At 56.2% G+C, this 19123-nt stretch overlaps 2 protein-coding genes across 2 annotated transcripts in view; one reads left to right on the top strand and one right to left on the bottom strand.

Moving 5' to 3' along the window:
• The first annotated feature begins 1226 nt into the window (after positions 1–1226).
• LOC147579681 (uncharacterized) lies at positions 1227–15686 on the top strand. Its single transcript, XM_086708502.1, has 7 exons — positions 1227–1354; positions 2316–2385; positions 9824–9910; positions 10691–10829; positions 11543–11593; positions 14214–14753; positions 15575–15686. The coding sequence occupies exons 4-6, from the start codon at positions 10725–10727 to the stop codon at positions 14745–14747; spliced, it is 690 nt and encodes a 229-aa protein (XP_086564628.1). The 5' UTR covers positions 1227–1354; positions 2316–2385; positions 9824–9910; positions 10691–10724; the 3' UTR covers positions 14748–14753; positions 15575–15686.
• Positions 15687–16927: 1241 nt separating this feature from the next.
• Positions 16928–19123, bottom strand: part of DYNC1H1 (dynein cytoplasmic 1 heavy chain 1) — a 78310-nt gene continuing 76114 nt past the window's right edge. The window contains exons 74-78 of the mRNA XM_086708784.1: positions 18801–18954; positions 18055–18197; positions 17770–17938; positions 17499–17626; positions 16928–17279 (exon numbers count right to left, since the gene is read on the bottom strand). Of these exons, the coding sequence (XP_086564910.1) occupies positions 17151–17279; positions 17499–17626; positions 17770–17938; positions 18055–18197; positions 18801–18954 (723 nt within the window). The 3' untranslated portion in view covers positions 16928–17150. The remainder of the gene's footprint in view (positions 17280–17498; positions 17627–17769; positions 17939–18054; positions 18198–18800; positions 18955–19123) is intronic.

The following is a 19123-nucleotide window of genomic DNA, read 5'->3' on the forward strand; positions in this document are numbered from 1 at the left end:
GGAAGAGAGAGAATCCCAAGCAAGCTCTTCACTGTCACTGCAGAGCCCAACAGGGGGCTCGAACCCACAACCATGAGATCCATGACCTGAGCCCCAAACCAAGAGTCCGATGCTTAACTGACTGAGCCACCCAGGCGCCCCTTTCATTTTTTTTAAATGTTTATTTATTTTTGAGACAGAGACACAGCACGAGCAGGGAAGGGGCAGAGAGAGGAGACACAATGGGAAGCAGGCTCCAGGCTCTGAGCTGACAGCACAGAGCCCGACGCGGGGCTCCAACCCACGAACCAGGAGATCACGACCAGAGCTGAAGCTGGAGGCTTAACTGACTGAGCCCCCCAGGTGCCCCTTTCACTGGGGTTTTGATTTGCATTTCCCTGGTGATTAGTGATGTTGAGCATCTGACATAATGTTGAGATGGCAAAATACTACTCAAATCGACCTACAGATTCAACACAGTCCTTGTCAAAATCCCAGCTGGCTCGGGAGGGGGCCTGCCGCCTGAGTGGTTCAGTCAGTTGAGTATCCGTCTCTCCTCTGTTCTTGTGTGTGCATGTACTTACTCTCTCTCAAAATAAAGAAACGTAAAAAAAATGTTAAAATTACCAAAGAGGCTAGCGAGTTCCAGCTAACAGGATTTGCGGCGAATCCAGTTCCCCAATTCCTGTCATTCATTCAAAACATAGGTTTGAGCGGTTACTGTGCCGGGCACCGTGGGGGAGGGGTGGGGGGAAGGGACCTGGGGATTGGAACCCTTAGGCGCATGGACTCGTGGGCCAGTAGAAATCCTTGGGCCACTTCCACACAGGCTGATCCGGCCGGCGGTGGGAACGCAGGGGAGGGGCTCGTAACTTCCGTGGTCCGGGAAGGCTTCCTGGAGGAGGCGCCAAACTCAGCTCCCCAGGTTTAAGGAAGCCAGAGGTGGGGGCGGGGTGAAGTCCGGGCTGGGGGTGGTTGGGGGGAGGGGCTCGCGGCCCTCCTCAATCTGGGCGATGGGAAGTGGCCGCCGCCCGGGGGCGGGAGCAGTCCTCGGGTACCGGCGGAGTGGGGCGGCGGGTGGGCGCGTTAAAAGGTTTGGACGTCATCCCGGGGCACAGGGGAGTCGCTCAAGATTTCGCGACAAAGCGACGTCCTCAGGAAGGCTTCCGTGGCCGCGAAGGGAGCGCGGGAGGGCGGCTCCGAGGCGCGGGGCGCAGGGGCGCGGGGGGCGGGGGTCTGGGCGGGGCGGGAGGGGCCGCTCGCCCCGTCGCCGCGGAGATGTCTGTGACGTCACACGGGTCCGGCCACAGCCCCCCGCCCCTTCGGGGCTCGGCGGCGACCACGCCGGGAACGAGATGGACAAGCCGTTCAGAAGGTGAGTCTGCGGTGCCGGCCCGCACGCCCCGCGCGCCCGACCCTCGAATTCCGACCTGGGCGGCACTGAAGGAGCCTCTCCCGGGCCCACCTGGGTGGCGAGCCCATTGCCGGTGGCCCCGACGACCGGAGGGACGACACGCCCTCGCTACGTCGGGGGCCACTTTTCCCGTCCAGCCCCAGCCCCGGCAGGGGGGGCGCAGGTGCGGGGCGCAGGGGCCTGGCCGGGTGCGCCCTGCTGGCCCCGCAGGGGGCCGCTAGAGCCGCGTGGTTCCGGGTAGGACGCGGGTGGGCTTCCGCCAGCAAGAAGGGGCCGAGGCAGCTGGGTACAGATCCTGCTGGGGGGGGGGGGGGGGTCCGTGGGAGTGAGGACAGCCTTCCCTGGGGGGTTGGTGCCCCACCGCCTGGGTCTGGAGTCCTTGCCTTGGAGACCCCCCGCCCCCTTTTTCCCCTTATGGAGGGGCAGCCAGTCTTCCAGGAGTCAGGCCTGCAGGGCAGTGAGAGCCTAGTGTGTGGTGAGGACGGAGGTGGGGGGGGGGGGGGAGCTCCATTTCCCCCAGGCGTGACCTGTGAGGGGTTTAGAAGGGGTGCCTCCAGCCTTCTTCCAATGTGGGGAGGGGTGGGGGCTGGTGGGCGCTGGGCCATCTCTGCCCAGGGTCAGGGTCAGGGTGGGAGGGTGGCCCCGGGCTGACCCTGCTTTGCCCTCACACATGAAACAGCTTGGTGGACATGTTCCCCTCCCCCTGCAAACCCACCAGGAAAATTCTAGGACACCTGGGAATTACCCTGGGGTTCGTCTGCAAAGCTACACAGTTATTTCTCCAAAATGTTATCTTAACCCGTAGTTTCCTCGAGGGCAACCTGATTTAAAATAAGAAATAAAATCCCGAGGTCCTGTGCTCCAGGACCAGGAATTCTGTGAATTCCTTCATTCTGAATAGCTGTTCTTATTTTGGGTGTAGAACTTGGCGATCTGATGGATTCTGATACAAGCCCAGGTGCTTTGGAGAGGTTGAGTCGCAGATAAACAAGGTAAATGAGAATTGGCTTCATCTGAAACGTGTGTGTCCTCCCCCTCCCCTCCCCCCTTTAAAGCTTGGTCAACATTGTCTGGAATGGGAATTGTGATTTTTTTTTTTAAGTAATCTTTGTGCTTAACGTGAGGCTTGAACTCATGACCCCAAGAGCAAGAGTCGCATGCTTCATGGACTGAGCCAGCCAGGTGCCCTGGAGTTATAAGTTTTTGCCTTTTTTTCAGTTGGCGTAAGGAATATGAAAAAAAAAAAAAAAATCCACTGTCTTTCCTTTTTATTACAGCGCAGAATAATTGCACGAAAAAGTGGCCAAAATAGTATCAAGTATGGTAGGAAGGTGTCCATCATAAAATCTAACACTGAGGGAGGGGAAAAGGGAAAAAAAAAACCAACCCCGGGGCACCTGGGTGACTCAGCTGGTTGAGTGTCTTGATATTGCGGTTTGTGAGTTCAAGCCCTACATTGGGCTCACTGCTGTCAGTGCAGGGCCTGCTTGGGATCCTCTGTCCCCCTCTTTCTCTGTCCCGCCACACCCCCACCCCCCCGCCTTGCACTCTCTCAAAAATAAGTAAATACTGAGCGTAACCGCTCAGTCGGTTAAGCGTCCGACTTCGGCTCAGGTCAGGATCTCACCGTCCATGAGTTCGAGCCCCGCGTCGGGCTCTGTGCTGACAGCTCAGAGCCTGGAGCCTGCTTCGGATTCTGTGTCTCCCTCTCTCTCTGCCGCTCCCCTGCTCATGCTCTGTCTCTCTCTGTCTCAAAAATCAATCATTTAAAAAAGTTAAAAAAGGGGCGCCTGGGTGGTTCAGTCAGTTAAGCGGCCGACTTCGGCTCAGGTCACGATCTCGCGGTCCGTGAGTTCAAGCCCTGCATCAGGCTCTGTGCTGACAGCTCGGAGCCTGGAGCCTGTTTCAGATTCTGTGTCTCCTTCTCTCTGACCCTTCCCCATTCATGCTCTGTCTCTCTCTGTCTCAAAAATAAATAAAAATAAACGTTAAAAAATTTTTTTAAAAAAGTTTAAAAAAACATTAAAAAAAGAACACCTCTGTGATTTGTGCACCAAAGTACAGACCCTCATGCCCCCACCCCCCACCCCATCATTTAAAGGGTAGGACCTGCAGGTAGGTAAGGAGGATAATTTTCAGTCTCTGACTTCACTTTCTTTTTTTAAGCCTTTCTTTTGTTATTAAAAGTTTTTTTTCAAGTATTTTTGAGAGACAGAGGGGAGGGGGACAGAGGATCTGAAGCAGGCTCTGTGCCGACAGCAGAGAGCCTAGTGCGGGGCTCGAACTCCCCAACGATCATGACCTGGGTTGAAGTCGGACCCTTAACCAACTGAGCCACCCAGACACTCCTCTGACTTCACTTGAGACTATTACACTTGAATGAATATTTCCTGAGCACTGACCCTGGCCCAGGGACTTGGGTATGGAGATAACGAAGCCACGCCTAACAGGCATGTGTCTAAAGGACGTAGAGTGTGGGGGCCGCCTGAGGGGCTTAGTCGGTCAAGTGTCCAGCTCATGGTTTTCGCTCAGGTCACGGTCTCATGGGCTTTGCTAACAACACGGAGCCTGCCTGGGATTCTTTCTCTCCCTCTCTCTGCCCCTCCCCCCCCCAAAATAAATAAATAAATGTAGAAAAAAGGGACATAGAGTGTGTGTATGTGTATGTTTTGGGGGTAGTGGTGTTTATACTCTGAAGAGCAACCCTCAACAGCTTCCTGCTCTCCCAGGTTCCTGGGCCAGGAAGGGGGGCTCAGATATTTGAAGTCTGGACCAGATCTTAGTTTCTTTCAAGCAGGTAGAAAATGTAGGCAGAGCTTCCTGTGAAATGATAGACCATGTTACCACTGCCTATCTCCACCCGAATAAAGCCAATCTGCCTAGAAACCACTTTGGGGATGGGGCCCCTGGGTAGCTAGGTTGATTAAGCATCCGACTTCGGCCCAGGTCATGATCTCACAGTTTGTGGGTTCGAGCCCCACATCGGGCCCTGTGCTGGCAGTTCAGAGCCTGGAACCTGCTTCGGATTCTGTCTCCCTCTCTCTCTGCTCCTCCCCTACTCATGCTCTGTCTCTCTCTGTCTCTCAAAAATAAATAAACATTAAAAAAAAATATCACTTTCGGGGATGTGGAGTTTGAGGATTCTTTCAGAACAAATTTTATTGCAAGGAAAGGGTGCCTGTTCTTGAACTAGAACTGTTGATATTAATGAATATTGTTAAGAGATAACTTAAAAATTTTTAAATGTTTATTTTTGAGAGAGAGACAGAGCATGAACAGGGCGAGGTCAGAGCGAGAGGGAGACACAGAATTTCAAGCAGGCTCCAGGCTCAAGCTATTAGCCCAGAGCCCAATGTAGGGCTTGAAACCACAAAGAATGAGATTGTGACCTGAGCCAAAGTTGGACACTTCACCGACTGAGCCACCCACATGCCCCAAGAGACAACTTTTATTATTTTTGATTTATTTATTTTTAATTTTTTTTTAAACGTTTATTTATTTTTGAGACAGAGACAGAGCATGAACAGGGGAGGGGCAGAGAGAGAGAGGGAGACACAGAATCTGAAACAGGCTCCAGGCTCTGGGCTGTCAGAACAGAGCCCCACGCGGGGCTCGAACTCACAGATGGCGAGATCATGACCTGAGCCGAAGTTGGATGCTCAACCGACTGAGCCACCCAGGCGCCCCAAGAGACAACTTTTAAAATGTGTTTTTCCTTTAAAGCAGAAAAGCAAAATTTACTTCAGTACTGAGATCAACTTGGTGGCCAACTTAGAACAAACCCGGTCCGAATTCTGATGACCCCACCGTGCCTCTTGATGGTGGCGGATGAGGCCTCACCGTAATTTTTCTCCTTTTTCCAACATCTTGAGAGTACGCTCGCGGAATTCCTCTTGGCCAAAAGATCATTTTGCATGTGTTCTGTTCCTCCTTCCTGCAGACCGGCGTGTCTGCCCGTAGGGCCCCCGCTCGGGAGCTGGCTGTCTGGACTTCACCTTGCGTTTGTAGCCCCTGCTCCTGGACTCCAGGCAGGAACCTTCAGACCCAGCTTCATTCAGCTAGGGAGTGGGCCCGACCCCCCAGGGCCACGCTTCCTGGACGTGGCTCCAGGGGCAGCGTGACAAGGGGCTGGGGACAGGTCCCAGAGAGCTTGAAGCTAAGGTTAAGGAGTCCTGGGCCTGGACCGCCCCCTCTCCCGCCCCCTCCTCCCAGAGGAGGTCACCCTAGTCTCTGGGGCTTTGGATTGTTTGGGGGAGGTCTTGGCCCATCATTTTTTTTCTTCTAACTGCCTTGTTGGCCAGCATTTAACCTTGTGATTCGAAAAATGTAAAAATGGCTCTTCATTCATTCATTCATTCATTCATTCGTTAAAAATTTTTTATTTAGGGGCGCCTGGGTGGCGCAGTTGGTTAAGCGTCCGACTTCAGCCAGGTCACGATCTCGCGGTCCGTGAGTTCGAGCCCCGCGTCAGGCTCTGGGCTGATGGCTCAGAGCCTGGAGCCTGTTTCCGATTCTGTGTCTCCCTCTCTCTCTGCTCCTCCCCCGTTCATGCTCTGTCTCTCTCTGTCCCAAAAATAAATAAACGTTGAAAAAAAAAATTTAAAAAAAAAAAAAAAAAAAAAAAAATTTTTATTTAAAAATTTTAAAATGCTTATTTTTGAGAGAGAGCACAGGCAGGGGAGGGGCAGAGAGAGAGGGAGACCCAGAATCTGAAGCAGGCTCCAGGCTCCGAGCCGTCAGCCCAGAGCCCGCGACACGGGGCTCGAATCCACAAACCTCGAGATCATGACCTCGGCCGAAGTCGGCCGCTCAACCGACTGAGCCGCCCAGCCACCCCTTTGCTCTTTATTTTCCAGTGTTTTATTAGTACACTAAAACGTTCTATTTATAAAGCAGAAATTGTAAAGCTTTGTTAGGAAAATTGGCCAAGCGTTCAATTTGTAGCAAACGTCAAATTACCACGTTGACTCGTAGCCATCTGGCAGTTGGCAAATGGGAGCTGCTGTCTGGCCTGGGGCAGGGTGGCAGGTCTTAGTGGGTGGTGGTGTCACTGTAGCTACACTGGAGACCGCAGAAGCAGGGACACCTCTTGGAGGAAAATGCACCGCTGGGCGCCCGGGGGGCTCAGTCAGTTGAGCGGCCGACTCCGGCTCAGGTCACGATCTCACGGTTCCTGAGTTCAGGCCCCACGTGGGGCTCTGTGCTGACGGCTCGGAGCCTGGAGCCTGCTTCGGATTCTGGGTCTCCCTCTCTCTCTGCCCCTCCCCTGCTAGCGCTCTGTCTCTCAAAAATAGATAAACATTAAAATAAATTTAAAAAAGTAAAATTGTCCATGACCACCGGATATTAAAAAATATGCACTTGGCCGGGGACGTAGCGGATGAGGGCGCCTGTGGGACGTGCACGCACACAGGCCTCCAGGAAATACCTGTTGATCACCCCGTGGTCAGTGCTGTGCCAGGCTCTGGGGACACGGCTGTGGACGGAGAAGCAAAAAGTCCAGGTGACGGAGTTCGAGTCGGTTGAAAGGGGCTGCCGATCCCAGAGAGAGAGCAGGAGGGCACGGAGATTGCTAGAGTGACCGGGACCAGGGAGAAAAATGCAGTGGTGGGTGTTGTGCGCCTGCGTGAGAAGAGGCGGTGTGAGCGGGAGGTTGGGATGTGAGCTGGGGGGCCTCTAGCGAGGCCTCGTGGGAGGGTGGCCTCAGCGGAAAGACATGTTAGAAGTGAGGGGCTCAGCCCGTGAGGGGGGACCGCCAGCCGTGGAGGGGTGGACGAGCAGAGCTGGGAGGGATCGGGAGGCCACAGGGGGCGGGAGGGATACCGTGTGATGCCAGCCAAGCTCTAACAGCGTTGCTCTGGGGCGAGGAAGTGGGGAGAAGCAATGGGATTCCGGGCTCATCTGGAAGCTGGCTGATGAACGGGACGTGGGGTTTGGAAGGGAACGGGTCGGGGCCACGGGAAGACTGTAGCCTGAACAGCAAGATCAGCAGAGCGGCCTGTGCCGAGCCTGGAGGGCTGCGGTGCGGCAGGTTTGGGGAAGGTCAGCCGGCTGACCTTGGACAAGTAAGTTGGGAGAACCTGTTAGAGATCCCGGCGAGGCTCGGACGTGCGTGCGGAGCCGGGAGGTGGAGACCAGGGTCACCAGAGGCGGGGGTGGGGCCTTGGGGCCAAGGACGTGGGTGCAGGTGCTCGTGTGTGCATGCGAGTGGGCGCGTGTAGCTGGGCAGATGCAGGGTGGGCAGCGGCACTGAGGGTTAGAGCTTAACACCCAGGACTCGCTCGAAGGTAGGGATTTGGTGGCTCTCAGGGCAGAGGTGGTGACTTCTCAACTCTTCATTAGGAGATTTTCAAACATGCAGCCCAAGGGGACGGGCTGACGTTCTCGCAGCTTCCCGGCAGGAAGGCCTTTTTTAGGACAAGCCCAGCACTGTCAGCCTGCCTTAGGCCTCACGCGCTCCCCTGAAATCATGAGCTTCCCCCACCCCCGGGAGCTGTGGGGGGACAGGCAGCGGCAGCCCTTGGGGTAAAAGGCTGAGCCTCATAGCCCTTACATCCTGTGGACAGATCACGAGATAGAGTCCTGCCCCGCCACGTGGACAAGTGTGTAGAAAGGAGCCCGTGTGGGGGCGCCTGGGTGGCTCAGTCAGTTGAGCGGTTGACTCTTGATTTCGGCTCAGGTCGTGATCCCAGGGTCGAGATTGAGCCCCACCCACATCGGGCTCCCCACTGAGCGTGGAACCTGCTTAAGATTCTCTCCCTTTCTCTCTCTGCCCCTCCCCCACGTTTCTTTCTGTCTCTCTCTCTCTCTCTCTCTCTCTCAAAATAAACAAACATGTAGACATTAAAAAGCCTGCATGTGGATCCACTCTGCATGTCCTGGGGACGCACAGGGTAGCCCACAGTCAGCATCTGGGGGACCTCGTGTATTTATTGTATGATGTTTAATGGTGGTTGTTTTTTTTTTTTTTTAACCACACGCATGAAATACCTTTTCGTTAAAAAGTACGTAAGAAGCCCTTTAACACGGTGCCAACCAGCTGGTCTAGAAAACATGGGGTTGGCACTGACCCTGGCCTGTACCTCCGTCAGACAAAGCGAGGAGGAAAGAGGGGTCTGGTTCCTCTACTTGTTAGAATTTCACTTTTTTGGTACTTTTATCTGCACTTGGCCTGGAGAGAGAAACAGGACGTGTTCCTTCGGAGTTCAAAGTTCAGTTGCTTTGGACATGTCACAGGGACACAGGAATCAACGGAACGAGTTCTGGCCAAAACGGGACTAAATCGCGTAGCATGTATGTAGTTATTCTTTTTAAATGTTTTAGTTTTTTTGGTAATCTCTACGCTGAATGTGGGGCCGGAACTCACAACCCCGAGATCGAGTCACATACCCTTGCACCCCAAAAATGAAGTCGTATTTATTATAACCCAAGTGTGAAATAAGTGTGAATCCACACTGCCACGGTGGTTGAGTAAATCAATAAGCAGGTAGAAAAATCTCCCACGCGGAGGGAGCTCCGTAGACGCTCCCTGTCTGCGCGGGGGCATAAATCTCCAGTCGTTGAGTGTGGTGGCTGGCGTGACCGTGTCCCAGGAGGGCCGGGAGGGAGAAACCCGACAGGTGCCGTGCCAGCCAGGTGGCCACGGCGAGGTCCCCTGTAAAACTTCATGGTGACACCCGTGCGATGAGGGCACTGCCCCTCTGTGGGCGGCCTCCCCAAATCCACAGTCCTAGTGATTTTGGAAGAAAAACGTCAGCCGAATCCCAGTGGGGGGACATCTTACAAGACGGTCCTCAGAACCGTCCAGGTCATCAAAAGCGAGGAGAGCCTGAGGCGCTGTCACAGCCGAGAGGGGCCTAAGAGGATGTGGCCACTGAGTGGCCACTGAATGGAATGTAGTGTCCTGGGTGGGACCCGGGGGCAGAAAGAGGAGGCGAGGTGAAAGCTAATGACATCTGAAGGAAGTACAGACGGACTTCAGTTAATACTTAAAGAAATTGATTTTTTAAAAATATTTATTAACACTTATTTTTGAGAGACAGAGGCAGAGCATGAGCAGGGGAGGGGGAGAGAGAGAGAGAGAGAGAGAGAGAGAGAGAGAGAGAGAGAGAGAGAGACAGAATCTGAAGCAGGCTCCAGGCTCCGAGCTGTTAGCACAGAGCCCAACCCGGGGCTCGAACTCACCAACTGCGAGACCACAACCCGAGCTGAAGTCGGACGCTCAACCGACGGAGCCACCCAGACGCCCCTTAAATTGATTTTTGCTGGGAACCGTTCTAGCCTTGAAGATGCTAATGTGCCTTGTGCTTTAGGGTCTGTTTTTATCCTTTCCTGTTCCTCTGACCTTGGCCCGGAACTGGTGTGCCACGGAGCCCACTTTGGGAAGCGGGAGGTAGGCGTGCGTGTGGTGACTGTGGCGCTTCCCCTCAGGGCCTGGCGGTGCCTTCCCGCAAGGACTCTTAAAAGCCAGGGACATGAGACTCCGCGGAGGTAGGTTTGCAGCCCCTCGTGCTCTGGGTAAGTTGTTTTGTCTTTTGTTGTTCTCGCTCTTCTTTGGGTACCTGTTGTTTTTTTAAAAAGTTGTTTTTTTAACAACCTCACACTTGGGAAAAGCTCTCTGACTCGGGTGGGTCAGTCCCCATCCCGGGCTCACGTTCTTCATCTGTTAAAGGGGGAGGACATTTGAGCTGAGTGGGTGCGCCCCCAACAGTCTAGAACTTTCAGTGTCAATGAGTGTGTGACATTCCCTTTTTTTTGCCCCTAGACTTATCTGTGCTTTATTTCAAAAGAAATTGAAATTGTTGATAGTAGTTAGCGTCATAAAAAGGAAAGCCTCAATTAAAGAATATATTTTCCTCGTAAAATAAGGTATTCTTTTTTTTGTTTGTTTTTTTTAAAATATGAAATTTATTGTCAAATTGGTTTCCATACTGAATGTGTGACATTTCCAATGAGCTTGTTAAGACCGAGCTTCTCGGGGCAAAGGGGCTTTCCCCTCACAGAGGCGAAGCCCACGGGCTACACTCCCCGCCGCCAGCTGCCCGCAGGTTCCCTAAAACGCTTTCGGAAAACTCTAGATCTGTCTTGGGGAGGTAGCACCCACGGTGAAACCCAGCCCCGTTGGGACGCAGCTCTGACTCTGACAAATGCGTCCTACAGAGCGACCGCCATCACAGCTGAGGCACACAGTCCCACAGCTCCGGAAGGTTCCCTCCTGCCCTTTTTGTGGTCAAGCCCTCACCCGCCCCCAGCAACCAGTGACCTGTGCTTTGTCCCTGTGAACTTGATGTTTTGTAGCGAAGTGAAAAGCCCACCCTGAGCGGCCCCGGCCATGGCTGGTCTGAGGTCCGGCCGGCCCGCCTGCATCAGGGCGGCGTTTGCTAGCACCAGGGCCGGCTTCCAGAAGAGGTGGAGGAACACACCCCATCGCTTCAAGGTGCTCTCCTGCTCGCCGCCCCCTCCCCTGCTAGTGGACATGGGGGCAGGGCGGGGAGGGCGGGAGACCCCGTGTGCCCCAGACCAGGAACCCTTGCTCTGGGCCCGCACCCTCTGTGGAAATGGTATCCTCAGCGGTTCTTGATAACATCTTTACGGGGCTTCTCTTCTCAAAAGCAGGGGTGTTCAATCTCCTGTCCTTTGGGAGTCTGTCTGTCGATGAGAAAAAGCAAGAGCTGCTTTCTCCCAGCAGCCTGGGATTAGCAAGGAGGGTTCTAGAATATCTGGTGCCAGCCCCGGGTTCTTCGAGGGACCCTGAGCAAGCAAGGCCTGGCTGTTGTCTGGGCCTCATCTGTAAAGGGGTTAGGACGGATGGTCTAGTATCTTCCATGATCTTCTGGCTTTGGGTTTAGAATAAGTTCCAGGGTTCTCTCTCCCCGGTTAAATCCAGCTGCTGAATTCGCCCTCTTGCCACATTCCTGGTTCTACTCTTCCTATTCATGGCGGCCCACGTTTGCATTTTAGTCCCTCAGACCAGGGAAGTCCTTCTTGTCCACCCCCGAGGGCCGCCATCCGCCGAGTGTCCGGTGTGGCGGGAGCCGCGGGCGTGGGTTCTCTCTGCCCCTTGCTCTTGAACGCTGAGCTGCTGTCCGCCTGCCTTCATCGAAAGGATTATTCAGCACCGTCTGTCTTTGTTTCTTTAAATTTCCCCAGGCCAATCACAAGAAGAATCACATGGACTTAATTGAAGGTATCTGGAGAGAGGTAGGTGATAGAATGGGCCAGCAGCCAGTCCCCTCACTTAGAGGACGGTGGAGCCCTCCCCAAATCCAAGTCCCCAGAACCAGCCACGGGCCGACCCTTCAAGGAGGACTTTGCAAGGAGAGTGGTTTGGGACCTGCTGTATGTGCCCTTTTCTGGTTAAGAATGGAGTTACTATATTTGAGGAGGAGCTTCACTTTGATATTTAAATGGATGTTTCCTTTTTTTTCTCCTCACCCCCCGAAACATTTAAGTAAGAAAAAGACTCAAAGTAGTTTCCCCTGGAAGATTGACACGGCCATAAATTTGAGTAATTGCAATCTCAAAATTAATTAATCTCTACCCCCGGCATGGGGCTTGAACTCACATCCTGGAGATCAAGAGTGGCACATTCTGCCGGCTGGGGTAGATTAAATTCAATCGAAATTAAAATCGATCTCCAGGGGTGCCTGGGTGGCGCAGTCGGTTAAGCATCTGACTTCAGCCAGGTCACGATCTCACGGTCCGTGAGTTCGAGCCCCGCGTCGGGCTCTGGGCTGACGGCTCAGAGCCTGGAGCCTGTTTCCGATTCTGTGTCTCCCTCTCTCTCTGCCCCTCCCCCGTTCATGCTCTGTCTCTCTCTGTCCCAAAAATAAATAAACGTTGAAAATCGATCTCCATAATCAGTTCGGGGATGGTGAATATTTGGTCTCATGGTGCTTTGAGGCACCAGGTCATGCTGTCCTGCCGTTCTGACCCAAACCATTCTAGCCAGAGGATAAACGTCCTATCCCGGCATCCCCTGGTTTGTAAGTATGGATGCTGTTGGCTGATTTGCAGGCCGAGACCGTTAGCCTCCCCCACACGGGTACCCCCTCGGGCCTGGGCCTTGAGGCCATCGTGGGGGGGGGGTCCCACGATGCTGGCTTTGTGAACTCCAACAATGCTGAGCGGTCTCTGAATCTGAAATGATTACCGTTGCCTACAGACTATGCTGTTAGCTATTTTATTCCCTGTTTTGGGGACTCCGTGACAGCGTTGACTGTCCACAGAAGAAATGAGCTCTCTCGGGAGGTTTTCACCACCCAGGTGAGATGACCCCACGGGGGTCCCTGCACTGGCTCAGCCCCGGGGCCTTTTCTCAGGGTGTGACTGAAGCCCCGTCCGTGGTCAGTGAGAGGGGAACACCTCACCAGTCCTCACGGGGCCCTGGCGGAGCTGGGAGGGGGGGGTCAGCGCAGCGCTGGGAGTTACCAGGGGTGCAGCTCCCCACTGTCAGCGGGGGAAGTGACGGCGGTCAGTCGCGGGGCCTTAGACTTTCCTGGAGACCCTTGCTGCCAGAGCTGCTTTGGCAGGAGGGTAAAAAGCTAGAGTAAGGAATAGGAAATTCGGGTACGAGGTCAGGTCAGAAATAGGAAATTCGGGTCAAGGAATTCGGGTATGAGGTTGGGTACACGCAGTGGAGCCGTGTGATAAGGGATCCAGAGAGTTCCAAGGCCCCCTGAGCCAGCGGTCACAAAGAGGCGGCCAGCTGCTGACCTGCACACGTGGCCTTTGAGGACAGAGTGCGGGCACCTTTGAAAACCGTGACCACTGGACTTAAACGCTCATCTCAGCCTCTTTGGGCCGCCTTGGACAGCCCTTCGTGTGGGGGTCGTGGGTGGTGAGGGGCACGTGTCTGCACCCCTTGGTCAGGGAGCCTGAGGCAGGCGGGCCAGGAAAACGACTCTGGGAGGAAGTGAGCTCAGACGGCGCCCTCCCGGGCCCCTGGTGGTGTGGACCAGCCTGTGCACGGCACTGGGATAAGGGCTTTCAGTTATGGGGCTCCGATTGGGCCCCCAGTGATGGTGGACCCTCAGGCCTTTTGGATGCTATGGGGTATCTGTCTAATACATTTTTTATTTTTTATTAAAAAAAATTTTTTTTAATGTTTATTTTTCAGAGAAAGCGAGCGAGCAGGGGAGGGGCAAAGAGAGAGGGACACAGAATCTGAAGCAGGTGCCAGGCTCTGAGCTGTCAGCACAGAGCCTGACACGGGGCTTGAACCCACGAACTGTGAGATCATGACCTGAGCTGAAGTCAGATGCTTAACTGACTGAGCCACCCAGGCGCCCCAATTTTTTATTTTTTTAATGTTTATTTTTGAGAGTGAGTGCCGGCTGGGGAGGGGCAGAGAGGGGGACAGAGGATTCCAAGCGGGCTCCGTGCTGTCAGCACAGACCCCAAGGCAGGGCTCAAACCTGTGAACCGAGAGATCGTGATCTGAGCCAAAGTCAGATGCTTAACCGGCTGAGCCACCCAGGTGCCCCTATTATTTATTTTTTTTTAAGTTTATTTATTTTGAGAGAGAGATCGAGTAGAGAAGGGGCAGAGAGAGGGAGAGACAAAGTCCCTCAGCGCAGAGCCCGACGCGGTGCTCGAACTCACAAACTGTGAGATCATGACTTGGGCCAAAATCGAGTCGGACGCTTAACTGATGGAGCCAGCCGGGTGCCCATCTAATGCATTTTTAACAATTACAAGGCAGATTTGCAAAATTTGCCACCATCAGTGATGGAAAGAGGAACTTCTGTGCGTGAGAAGTGTGTGGTGCTTTACCCTGGTAGAAATTGCTAATTGGCTCAGAAATAAATGATGTCGTCAGTTTTTAGATCCTTACGACGGCCAGTCTTCGGAAGATATCCCCAGCCATTCTGTCTACAGTCTCGGCACCCGTTGTCCGGGCGACGTGACCTGTATTGTGCCTTCACACGCACCGACGTCCAGGAGTCCAGGAGAGGTCCGCGTAGAAGATCCTCTCTCCTCAAAAATCCCAGACCGCCCCCTCAAAGCTGCCAGCCGGGGCCCCGCGTCCCCGGAGGCCGACGACGTGGACATGTGGCCTGTCGAGGCCAGCGGCCCTGAGGCGCCAGGGTGGCCAGCCGGGCCGTCCGGAGCCCCAGAGGACCGGAGAATGACGGAGGAGGGGTGGCCCAGGGCAGCCGGTCCCCTCCTCCCCGCCGCGGAGCCCTCCGAGCCCGGCAGACACATGCAGGGCAGGACCAGAGGGTCCCGGCCGCCTCCCAGACTTGGGAGTGAGAAGGACAAGGGGCCCAAGCTCATCCTCTTCAAGAGGAAACTGGAACTCTTACTTGCAGAGCCCGAGAAGAGGAAGAGGAAGAGGCAGTATGTGGCCTAGACCGAGGTGAGCGGAGTTGGCTCGGGAAGGAGGTGCCCGTTGGCCAAAGCCAACGCTGACGGACTTGTAGCAATGGAACGCTTGCCCTTTGTGTGTCTTAAACAGTGAACACCTGGGTGCCTACCTGTTTGCTCACAAATGGGTTTCCGGTGGAGGAAAGGTCCTGTGTGGCCCTCGTGGAACCCGCTTCCCGAGTCCGAGCATTTCTTGACTTTAACTAGATACTTATGCGTTGGTGAAACAGTTTTTTTAAAGAACCCGAATTCGTGGCACCTGCTGTTCTCCTCCCTGCTGGCGCATCTGCGGAGGGGGGTGGGGGACGGGGTGGACAGAGGAGGGGCTCTGGGGGTTGCGGACACAACAAGGTAAGAATATTTAGGCTAACACGCTGGTGGACGCTGGTGTGAACTGCCCACCCAGCACCTTGACCAGCTGCCTCCGGTGTCCCCATTTCCGTTCCTCTGTCACTGTGTTCACAAAGGGTTTTCTGAGCAGCTGGTTTTGGCTGTTGACACCGTCATGGTCTTGATGTGCTTTGTTAAATTTAATTTATAGATGTTTATTTTTGAGAGACTGGGGCAGAGAGAGGAGGAGACAGAATCCGGAGCAGGGTCCAGACTCTGAGCGGTCAGCACAGAGCCCGACGTGGGGCTCGAACCCACGAACTTTGAGATCGTGACCTGAGCCAACGTCGGACGCTCAACCGACTGAGCCACTCAGGCGCCCCCTTCTTGACGTGCCATTTGAAAACAATGGGGTGGCAGTGGCTCTCTTACCCTCTCCCAGTTTCTGGGCGTTTGCTCACTGAGCCTTTTGTTCCCCAGCAGGCACGAACTGAGCACAAGCCTGGCGCCAGTGCCGGGTGGCTGCTGCCCACACGCCCCGGGACCCCAGGACCATGCTGTTCGCAAGTGCCAATAAAGGGAAGCCCGAGGAGAAGAGCGCTGGTTCCTGCGGGTGGGCGGGGCACCGGGGTGCGAGGTGGGTAACGGGGGCCCGGCCCGGGCACAGGCACGCCGCTGTCCCGGCTCCGGGGCCCTCTGGCCTGTGTGCCAGCGCTGCTCACTAAGGAGGAGTGCCGTGGCCACTCTTCAGCCCAACCCTCCCGACTGGACGGTGAGCGGGTGGTCCCAGAAGTGGGGTTCCCCCCCCCCCACCGAGGCCCCCACAGGCCGGGCTTGCAGTGGGGTGAGGCTCAGAGGCCCTGGGGCCCAGGACGGTCACACTGGGCTTTCGGGGGCAGCAGGCAGGCGTCCAGTAGGCGCAGCGGCTCCCGCTCAGGGCCTCTGGGCTGGTGTCCGGTCCTCCCTGTTCAGGAACTTGCTCTGTGCCGGGAGGGCACGGCTGCTCTCGTGCTTGGGACCCTCACCTGTGTGTGCCGGGTGGGCAGAGGAGGTAGGCAGGACAGACGCCCATGGCGGCCTTTCTGTGGGCTCCCCTCATCTGTCCTTGGGCCTGGTCCCAGCCTATAGCCCTGTTCGGGAATACCGCTGCAGAAAAACTAAGAAACCTTATTTATCGGTTCAGAGAAGAACATTTAAAACGGACCTCAATTTTCAATCAAGTAGAACTTTGGACTGCAAGGCGGACTTCCCAGGATCCCTGATAGACCATTCCAGAACCGGGTGGGGAGGAGACTGCCAAGCCCTGGGGATGTTTGGAGCCTGGCAGTTGCCCAGAAGAGGTCGGGTCGGCGTCAGGGGCAGGCGCCTAGGCACCCACTCAGACCCGGCTCCTCACCCGGCTGGTGGTTGAGCCCTGCTCATGGGGGAGCCCAGCAGCAAGAATAGGCTTTTGTCATGGGGGGGGCGCGGGGGGGGGGGCTGTGCTCAGGCTCAGCTGGTCGCTGATCAACCCTAGGAGCTGCCATAAGGCACTTAACCCAGTTTCACAAGGAGCCCACACGCATCACGTCCGGTGTGAACAGTGAGCAGTTCGTGGGAACCAGCTGCTTCCCTGGGGTGTGGGGGGGTAGACATGGGATGGGTGGAGGCTGGCTGGGGGCGTTGGCACCCTCACGTGACACAGAAACCACCCGAGGGGTTGTGAGCAGGCCCAAGACTGCAGGGTGCTAAGTCAGGACGGCCAGAACTGCTCTAGGCACGGGGAGTTGTCCTGGTGTCTGCAAAGGGCCCCCACTTTCCACGCCGGGAGGAGAGGGGGACGGAAGAGGCGAGAGCTGGATCGTGCTTAGTGTTTTATTCCCGAGCAAACCAGGCTACGGACCCTCCCAAGCACACAACCGAGTCCTTCCTCTTCCCACCGTCCCGTCCCTCAGCCTCCAGTCCGCTTCCTCCAACCTCGAACCAACGACTTTCTTGTGACAAGTCCACTCCTTCCGAACGGTTTAATGACGAAGAAACGTTAAATAGTTACTACAGAAAAGGGACCAGGAGTCGGGTTTCACTCCGTGCAGAGGACGGCGACGCCACGCTCGTAGAAGCTACGTGGATCCTCCTTGGTGGCAATCTCAAAATCGACCGTGAAGATGAGGTCCGCACGGGTGAAGTTCAGGTAGACGGGCAGGGTCACCTGGGGGAGAGGGCAGGGTCTTACTGCCGGCTTCGGGAGAGGCAGGACACCGTGGGCATGGTGGACAGTGGCCCTGGTGATGGGGCGGCTTGCCTCCGTGTGGCCCTGGGGTCCTAGTGACGAGCTGGCCCCGGGGGAAGGGGGGCGATGGCTGCACCTGATTGCTCGTGGCTGTGCGCACGGCCCCTGCCAACCCCAGGACAGGAAGGGGCCACTTACTACGTTAGCCTTTCTCTCTGCATTGGTCTGCTTGAGCCAGCGCAGCTGCGTCAGAGGGAGGACCGTGGAGATGGCGTGGGACAGCGACAGCTTGTTGTTATTGCACGTGGCCCCCTGGAGCTTCAACCCTGCGGGGAGAAGTCAGGCTCTGTCACCCGTGGGAAAGGCTGCCCGAATCTGTGACACCGCGCCCGGCCCTGGCGTGCTGCCTCCCGCGACCTCAGACACGGACTGGGAGCCACACCGGCACCCAACCTGGACCCCGACTCACCCGTGACCCCAAAGCTGCAGGCATCGAGGGTGGCACTCTGGGACGTGGTGACGTTGACTTCCAGGCAGAGCTCCTCCAAGGACCAGCTGTTGGCCTGGGCCACGTACTGCCTGGTGGCGGTGATGTAGGCCTCGGGCACGAACAGGCCGCCCAGGCACACGTGGATGTTCTGCGGGAAGGAGGGGCCCCCGTGAGCGGGGAGCACCAGCCACAGGGGATCTGTGCCTGTCCCCGAGCGGCCCCGGGGCTGCCCCTCCCCCGCACCACTTAGGAGCCGCTCCCCACCTTCAGCTCCTTCGCGCCGCCAGACGCAGCCGCCAGAGAGATGTTCTGTAGCTGTTTGATCCTCTCGCTGAAGTCGGCCACCCACTGGATGACGGTCATGCCCGCGGGCACCGTGTAGTGGGACCAGCTCCGAGGCAAGATCCCTGCGAGCGAGGTGACCCAGGCTTGGTTCTGACATCCCTGGCACAGGTGCTCGGACCTGCCAGAGCTCGTCTGTTTCCCCAGCTGCGCCTGCGCGCGAGCACTCCGCCCGCCCCCTCCCCACGCCACGTCTCCTGTGCTGGCTGGGCCCGCACCACCTCTGCCCTGCTCAGTCCAGTGTGGCTGACGGGGTGTACATGGAGGACCCCAGTGGCCCCAAGGGACACCGCAGCTGTTAACCCCCATCACGGAAGGGGCTGGGTGTCACCGGCAGGTCAGGCTCTTGAGACATCTGGGTGCTCGCTCCCTGTATCCTTCACGTCCCCCACTTTTCCTCTGTGGTGGCCACCCTCCTAAAGACGGTAAAGATCTTAGGGAACGTTCAGGGCCCAGCAAGTAGGAGAAACAAATTCTTGGGCCCTTCGAAGCCTGACCCCCAGCTGCCCTCACAGGGAGGTCTGTGCAGATGGCAACGTGTGCGAGGCCGGGCGGGACCTGCCGACGCCGGAGGGCAGCAGCCACCTGGCCCCGGTGCGCCCTGCTCGGCGCCCCGTGAGGCGGACGTGGGGGGCCGGGCCCCAGGGCACGCCCGGGAGGGCCAGTACCTTTGACCAGCTCGTTTATGAGCGTGCGCAGGTAGTTGGTCTGCTTCTTCTTCCCTTCACACACTTGGACGACGTCCGCGAGGTCCTGGCGAACGTCCTGAAGTAGCTTAGCCCCCATCTTCACTTCTCTCTCAAAGAACCTGAACAAAGGGTCCTAAAATTGTTCAAAGACACGGGAAGGCCAGGGTGAAGGGGAGAGTCCGGGAGAGGGCCCCTCTCCCGTGGGAGGCAGGCCCGTCCACACCAGGTCCCCCGCGGGGAGCCCGGGAGCTCACGGCTTCGCCCGAGCTCGCCCTGGGCCCGGGCCTCGGGCGAAGCTGGTC

Source organism: Puma concolor, chromosome B3 (assembly GCF_028749965.1).
Source record: "Puma concolor isolate L17-30 chromosome B3, mPumCon1.1.hap2, whole genome shotgun sequence".
In the NCBI taxonomy this organism is placed as follows: Eukaryota; Metazoa; Chordata; class Mammalia; order Carnivora; family Felidae; genus Puma; species Puma concolor.

Excerpts from the sequence above, each read along its gene's own strand:
- LOC147579681 (XM_086708502.1), top strand. The coding sequence starts at position 10,725 with ATGGCTGGTCTGAGGTCCGGCCGGCCCGCCTGCATCAGGGCGGCGTTT. Across the intron at positions 10,830-11,542 it reads ACACACCCCATCGCTTCAAG|GCCAATCACAAGAAGAATCA; the intron begins GTGCTCTCCTGC and ends AAATTTCCCCAG. Across the intron at positions 11,594-14,213 it reads TTGAAGGTATCTGGAGAGAG|TTTTTAGATCCTTACGACGG; the intron begins GTAGGTGATAGA and ends TGATGTCGTCAG.